Below are 8,155 nucleotides of genomic sequence, written 5' to 3' on the forward strand. Positions count from 1 at the left end.
TTGTTACTTCCCACCTCTGTTGTCTATGATGGCGTACTAGGGCCACTGAAGAAAAAAAAAAAAAAAAAAAAACACGCGGAGCATGGGGGTTGCGGTGGGGGTAGGGGTGGGGTCAATATTCTGAGAAAAAACTCAGAATTTCCGAGATTAAACTCACAAATTTGCGAGAAAAAAAAACGGAAATTCTGAGATTATAAAGTCACAAATTTGCCAGAAAAAAACTCACAAATTTGCGAGAAAAAAGTCGAAAATTCTGAGATTATAAAGTCGCAAATTTGCGAGAAAAAAGTCGAAAATTCTGATGTTATAAACTCACAAATTTGTAAGAAAAAAACTCAAAAATTCGGACTTTATAAAGTCGCAAATTTACAAGAAAAAAACTCGGAAAAAGCGATCACCTCATCCAAATCAGTGTGTTGTTTTCTTCTAAATAGACCCAAGTCACGGCAATGTCTCTTTAAAGTCCGGATGCCGATGATAATATTGTGATTCTGGGCTAAAATCACCAGGATTTCCTTGTTACTAAAGCCGATTGCAAAGTATAATTTGATAAGGTCATCAACTGCAGGCATGATATACGGCAAGCAGCAGTGTAGGCTATTCAGTGTGCATAAAAGTAAATATATTTTTCCGAGTTTTTTTCTGGCAAATTTGTGAGTTTATAATCTCAGAATTTTCAACTTTTTTCTCGCAAATTTGCGACTTTATAATCTCAGAATTTTCTACTTTTTTCTCGCAAATTTGTGAGCTTTTTTCTCGCAAATTTGTGAGTTCTTTTCTGGCAAATTTGTGACTTTATAATCTCAGAATTTGTGCAAATTTGTGAGTTTAATCTCGGAAATTCTGAGTTTTTTCTCAGAATATTACCCCCCCACGCTCCGCGTATTTTTTTTTTTCTTCAGTGGCCCTAGTATGCCATCATAGCTGTCTATCTGTCAAATCTTGCAAGACAATACCCTGCTCATGTTGGAGCAGAGGGAAATTAGCTGGAAAAAAAATGAGTCAGCAGTTCCAGTAAAGTAGCGTGGAATAGTCTGGCTCAAAAGGTGGCAGGGACACAGACTCAGCAGACATCATGACCTCCCAGAGGTGAATATTTAGTTACAACACTCCAATTTCTATGCAAACCCAGGCAAAATGACAAAAGCACAAGGAAAATAACATGGCAAACCAATGGTGGCACGGCTTCACCTCTCTCTTCAAGGAGCAAAAGCAGACTGACTTTACAGGTTGGTCAGCTCACACCCCTGCAGCCAGTACCATCACATCAGGGTGGCTTCACATCAACTTCACCACAAGGAAATCAAAATGACATTCCTAGACTTACATACAAGCTCATTCACGTTACTAAACTGTGTTATTATACGGTCAAGTAATCTTTCTATCACTATATACTGCTCCGAACTAATGAGGCACTGCAACATAAAGAACAAACTCTTCACTTGGTTCAGCCCAGAGATGCCAGACATGTCATCACCAGTACTATAATAAACAGGAAATGCTGGGCGGCCCCATCCCAAACACTATTCCTGAATGATGCCTCTGAACAAAGGACCAAACAATTAAAGCAAGTTCAAGCCTGCAACATAATAAAGGTAACAGAAACTAACATACGGCTGTGTGTTTGCTTTAACTTACTGCAGTGCCTTGATGTAAAATGTAACCAATATGCTGACACAAACAAACCCTGGATAGTGAGTGACACAGTGTTACACCAGCAATGGTTAATTTCAGTATAACGAACACAGTGGAAAATAATATGGTGTTATGAGTTAAATGAACCTGTAAGGAACAAGCGGTGAGGAAGGAGAGTTGTCACCCGCTTCGTCAGATGTAGAAACAAAAAAGCATTGATGTGGTGTAGAATAAGGGAAATGTGGAAGGAGAAATGGGACAGGGAAACGAAAGGAAGAATTTATATCAGATTAAATGAAGTGAGATCTGGCAGGGCTTCAGGGAGAAGTTTAAACAAAGAGTGCATTATTAGTAGATCAAGACTGGGCCATATGAAATGAAATTCTACTCTACAGTTGATTATAAAGCATTCGATGTTGGACAGCTATTGTAAAAGTAGAGACTGGAACGTGTGCTATTTGACACGGGTCTCGAGTCACATGACCTGGACTCAAGGCACAACTTTGATGACGTTTTAAGGCACGTTAGACTCCACTTAGTCTAGTCTTGACTTACGACTTCACTGAGGACTTGTTCGGCTTAACTTGAGACTTGACTTGGGACTTGAATGCCAAGACCTGATATTTACTTGTGACTTGCAAAACAATGACTTGATCCCATCTCTGATATTTAAGAAAGACTATAGAGACTTGAGCCAAAAATGAGTCAAAAAAACTGGACATTGTGATCTCCCATTCATCAGGAAGCAGAATATATAACTGCACATTTACATTTTTGCAAGAAACTGGGTTGATTAAAAGAATTTAAATCTTGGGAATCCTCTGGAAATGGCTGCAATCCAAGCAACACATCAGAGGGAGAAGAGATGGTGAGCTCGGTTTTAAGGCCAGATTGCTGCTGTGGTCAGAGTCACAGCCGATTGATGTGTTATGTGGAGCTCATATTGCCACGGGAAGATGCAGTAGACAAAGCTAATGGAAGGAAAAAAGGTATTCTGATCAAGTGACATAACATGAAATGTGACGGGAAAAAAAAACAAGCTTACACTTCCAGAGTACCGAAACTGCAAACAGCCCAAAACAAGAAGCACCAAAGGTCAGGATCTCAGTGCTGTCCTGCACAAAGCTCTCTCTCTCTCTCTCTCTCTCTCTCTCTCTCTCTCTCTCTCTCTCTCTCTCTCTCTCTCTCCCTCTGTGTGTGTGTGTGTGTGTGTGTGTGTGTGTGTGTGCTTGCACTCTGCGCTCTTCAAAGCCCAAGGGACGCATTTAGTGATTCACCCTTTCCTATGAAATGGAGGAAGTGAAACGTCTGTTAGGGCACTCTATATTCATTTCACAAATGAATATACAGTCATCTCTCTGGCCTCTCTCTCACTCACTTCATCTCTCAAAGTTCCCTCTTGTTTCATTGCCATTTTTTAAAATTTTTTCCTCACATTTTTTTTTTTAATCCCACAGAACCAGCAGCAGGTCTCTGCAGCGCCCACCTCGGTTCAGCCATGGCCAGGAAAGGTAATTGTCCTCCTGGTACCAAGTGGGACTCCCTTATTTCTGACTGCGTCGGCAATCCACTGGCAGCCGCACAGCAGCCTAAACCGGCCACAGGTGAGTCCCACTCAGCCTTTCTAGCTGCTCTGCCCCGAGTCTTCTTAAAGCCATTTTGTTTGGTTGGTCGGCTGCTTCTGTAGGCTCAAACGCACAATGCTGCTGTTTTTAATTCAAGATATGAGCTGCTGCCTGCTCGGTTGCCTTCATTTTATCACCTGCTTCCTGTGCCGGGCTGCAGTGCTTTTGAGTCTGGTCTTGGGCTTAAGACGTCTTGGACCTTGGGACCTATTGTGGCTCGACTTGGTCCCGGCCACTTTTCTGTGTTTGCTTGACTTTTTTGCCCGCCTGTCTATGGGTAATTATAAGAGATACATCCTCTGCTTGGCTGCTTGTTGATTTTCTCCCCAGTGCCACAAGCAATGTAAGGGATTACTAAAACTATGTGCACAGTCTTTAATGGTCCTCAACATCATCATCTACACTTCTGCTCATCCTTAAGACATGTGGGACGCTGTTTATTTTAGTTCTGGTCTTGACTAAGACTCAATTTGCTCAGCTCTCAGTCTTGACTTGGTCTTGACCCCCATTGGTCCTGGTCTTGGAATTGACTCAGGACCCAACTAGGGTGGTTTTGCACAAAGCTGATGATAATAATAATACTGTCTGAACATTTAAGATGCTGTTTCCCCTGATCTTTCCCTGTCAGAGCCTCCCCGTGTTGTTCCTGTCCATCTGAGAAGCACGGTCCCCACCGCCCCGGCCAAATCTGTGGTGGTACAGCCCCTCAGTTTTGAGAACGGTCTGTGGGTGTTTGTGGGGTTGTTGACTCTGGGATCCATCCTGGCCGTGGTCATCTGGACCATCATATACAGGCAACAGACCAGACGCCGCAGCAGCGCAGGTAAGGAGGGCGGTGAGGGCACTTGAAGGAAAACTGGTTATCCAGTCAAAATATTGACTAGACATCCAGTAGGTTAGCAATTCTACAGCACCAAGTACTGCCTGATATGCTGGTCTTGCTGACACATCCAGCTGATATTGGCCTTTTATTAAATACTAGGTATCGGCGAGTAAGTATCATCAGACTGTCAGTATGATGGGGGTTCCTCCCTGACCACAATTGCGTAAAACCTGAGGGAAACCCACAATGCAATACACCTATATCTTTGTTGCATATTTCACGTATTCATTTAATAATTCAGTTTTGTGTTTTGTGACTTAATTCTCCATTTAACCCTCCTGTTATGTTCATATTTACAAACATCTTTTATGTTTGGGGTCAATTTGACACCCACCCAGTTTAAACCTCCACAAAATTATTATTATTAAAATTGTTACCAAAGTTCATGTCAGGTTCTTTATGTTTCTTTGTTGACAACCTAAATAGACCTTTAAATAAAACATAACTCCCCCCAACCCCACTTATACATCCAGTATTCCTATTACGCGACTATGGAAAAATATGCAAATCACCATAAAATCTCACTGATTGATTTAAAATTGGAAAGAAATATTAATTTTTGGTGTTTTAATGGCTTTAAGTACAGATTTTTGTTATTTATAACCGATGCGTTACAAAGTGTGTGTATAGGACATACCTTCATGTGAATTTCATGTTTACCCGGTAGTACCCATTACATTAGGAAAACTCATTAAATATGAAGCAAAAAAAAGTATGTTAAGCATTTCTTTAGAGATGTTAAACATTGGCTGGGGTCAAATTGACCCCAAACATAATAGGAGGGTTAAATGTCTAATGTATCCCAGAGTTTCCCCAGCAGCTGAATAGGAGCATAGGTGAATAGGTCACCCTAAAGTATTTCATTGCTCTAGGTTTCAGCAAAGACTTTTAGTTTGTCATGATGGCCTACATGTTGTTCCAGAGGCTCTGCCAGGAATATAACTGGGGAAAACAACAAATTCTTGTTAAATATCGGCATCAGTGAAACCACAGATATTAGAGCAGGGAGCAGAAATAGGACCTACATTCATATTAGATATCGTCTATGGGAAGTGTGTGTGTTACCACAACTTCAGCTTTCACAGATGATGATAATTGCCCCCCGACGTCCCGTATTGAACATTGGTGTGGCACCTTTCCGTGCTTTGCATGATGTTTTTCTGGTGTTTATCAAACGGTGGGTGTTTTCATATGGTGTGTCAGCAAGAGGCTGCGTTTGAGAGGCTGCGTTTGAGAGCGATGGGGAGGAAGTGGGGTCGCAGGCAGGCAGGTGATCAAGTGTGACATTCATCACACTAGAAACTCCGCAGTTTCTGTTCTCTTCTTCTCAGGGGTCCCATGGGTCAGCCCCACTCCCTCCCCAGCTATTCTCGTTTCAACACACATCCGTTGGTTAAAGAGGACAAACGAGGTCTTTAAAGGACCTTATAAACATATAAACTGACAAAAAGGCAGAGCGACAGGCACTGATGTAACCTACAGGATCACATGCGCTAGTTGCTATAGACAGTTTCTGCTTTATGTGCTGTCATGAGATAACTTCTGTTGTGATTTGCCGCTATATAAATAAAGATTGATTGACTGATTGATTGATGGAGTTTGGCCTGGTGGTGAGAGAGACCATCCACTGACCAGGAGGTAGTCAGCTCCTGCAACAGCACTGGCACTGTGTGTGCTGTGTGTCGGCTTAACATGGAGGCTGAAATGCTCTGAAATGCAAAAATTATCTCTGTCTATATCTATACAGTATATCTATATATCCATATTGATGTAGACAGATATGGATATATATCAGGGCAGGGGGGAGTTGTTGCAGTGAGTGATGGATGCTCTGCATGCCTCCTGCCATCATTAAAATCCTCACTGGGACACCTCTGTTGTTCAGCCTCTGTCTGTCAATAAAGCTTTTATAAGATGTTAGGAAGTGTTGAAGCTTTTAAATTTTACTGGTTTCATTCGTTTCATTTACAATTTAAGACTTGAAAAAACAGCATGATGTTGAAAAAAAGGCATTTTCTGTAGTGCTTGCCTGAATGAGCACCAGCTGATATATACCATTGTACTATTGACAACCACTCTGACCCTCTAATACATGAATATTATATGCCAACATATAATAAAATAAGTGCTATGTGGTTGATTTTGGTCATACAACAAATGCATGTGTTAATATCCACTAGTTTTAAAACATTTTATTTTATATGATATACTGTGTTATGGGACTATATTCAATCTCTATTAAACATTTTGGGCAAAATACCCTTTTTCCGACTTACCCAGACTGAGACAAGATGTTTGATACCATTTTCACCTCTTTATGTCCAGTGGTTTGGTTCCTGTGAGTAGCATTTGGTGTTAGCTTAGCATAAAGACTTAAAATCTATGGGAGTCATTAGCCTAGCTCTGTCAAAGTGCAAAAATAGGGAAAAATTGGGGGGGGGGGTGGAAAAAAGGGTATTTTACCCAAAACACTGGAACATTCCTTTATGTATTAATGTTACCTGAAAATAGTATCTTTAAAATCATCAATATATTGTATTTTCCTATGGGCACTGGCTTTCCATATGCAGTCTGAACCTCAACAAGGGGTTGTTTTTTTAATCTTATCATTGCCTTGTGTTGTGTCTGTGCTGCAGAGGACCCAGAGCCAGCAGTGCAGCCTCTTGCCAAAACAGACACATCTGTCAAAATCCACCCAGCGCCTGCAGAGAGAAACGGTCAGGCAGAGATGCAGCAGAGGGCCAGGGAGGCCCCTTCCTGCCCTCACCTGGATGCTGGGGCCCTAACAGGCTTCAAGTGTGAGGAAAGCTTCACCCACCGCAGGTACCCCACAAACCATGGAGGGATGGAGGGGAGCGGAGGCCTGCTTACGTACAGCACCATGAGGCAACACACGGTGCCACTTCCTGCCACAGAGCTGGGTGGCACTGCCTTAGTGACAACCAAAACCATGTAGGACTCTGTGTGTGTGTGTGTGTGTGTGTGTGTGTGTGTGTGTGTGTGTGTGTGTGTGTGTGTGTGTGTGTGCGCGCGCGCGCTCTCAACATTACATTCCTTCATTCTTTGCCATGGATGTTATCTGGTACTGGCACAGTGTGCTTAGTGAGATGAATTTCCTCTCAGTTCTTGTATCCAGATTTGGGATGCTTTCCTGTCTCCACCATGTTTTTATGGTTTTTATCAAATCAGGCTTTTTGTGCATCTGTTTTTGTTGCATTTAAAACATCGCCAGAAAGACTGCACTCCGGTAATGCCATAGATCTTGTAGGATATTTTCCATCCTCTGCTTGTGTTGAATTATACGTATGTATGTGCCATTTTTTAAGTACAGTTTTAGTTGTTCAGCTGCTATTTTCAAGTACTTAAAAAAAATAATAATAATAAACAAGTATGCAAATTCAAACTGTATTATCTGAAGGGTTGAGAGAATATTATCCTCTCAAAAACATGTAAATATGGGCGTCCAAAGTCATACAGCAAAGAAACTGGAGGCCACTGAATATAACAACTCACAGGCAAAACTGCGTTGAACCTAATGGTGTATTTCAGACATCATTTGATACGCCACAAAACAAGAAATCATTTAATAGAAATACAAATAATTTATGAAAACATAAAGTAGCATATTTTTGGTGTGAAAGAGACATATCTCTTATCCGTAATACATATTGTGACAAGTGCAGGTTTGTTATATATATATTTTTTTACATCTAGTTGAAGTTACTGTTTATATGGTTAATAATTTTCTCACATATTGTCAGTCAAAGTCTCTGTAGGCAATGTTGAGCAATATATAAATGGAGGTTGTGAAGGTGAAAGCAGAGTGTAATATGTTCAACATCTTTCCACATTTTTGTTAAGGGGGCAGAGTTTTTATGTGGTTCCTCCGTTGAACTCAAGGGGGCGCTCTTATCTTGCAGATTTTCCTCTGGTTGCTGAGGCACTATCTTTGAAACTAGGCTGTTTCTGCAAAACCACAAAACCTCACACCAAACCAGCAAGACATCATGCA

The 8,155-nt window shown here is 41.3% G+C and overlaps 1 protein-coding gene across 1 annotated transcript; it reads left to right on the top strand.

Annotated features, from left to right (window-relative positions):
* Window positions 1-3,027: 3,027 nt before the first annotated feature.
* Window positions 3,028-7,099, top strand: LOC115363066 (uncharacterized). Its single transcript, XM_030057139.1, has 3 exons — window positions 3,028-3,239; window positions 3,889-4,083; window positions 6,780-7,099. The coding sequence occupies exons 1-3, from the start codon at window positions 3,134-3,136 to the stop codon at window positions 7,097-7,099; spliced, it is 621 nt and encodes a 206-aa protein (XP_029912999.1). The 5' UTR covers window positions 3,028-3,133.
* The last annotated feature ends 1,056 nt before the right edge of the window (window positions 7,100-8,155 follow it).

This window comes from Myripristis murdjan, chromosome 8 (assembly GCF_902150065.1).
Source record: "Myripristis murdjan chromosome 8, fMyrMur1.1, whole genome shotgun sequence".
In the NCBI taxonomy this organism is placed as follows: domain Eukaryota; kingdom Metazoa; phylum Chordata; class Actinopteri; order Holocentriformes; family Holocentridae; genus Myripristis; species Myripristis murdjan.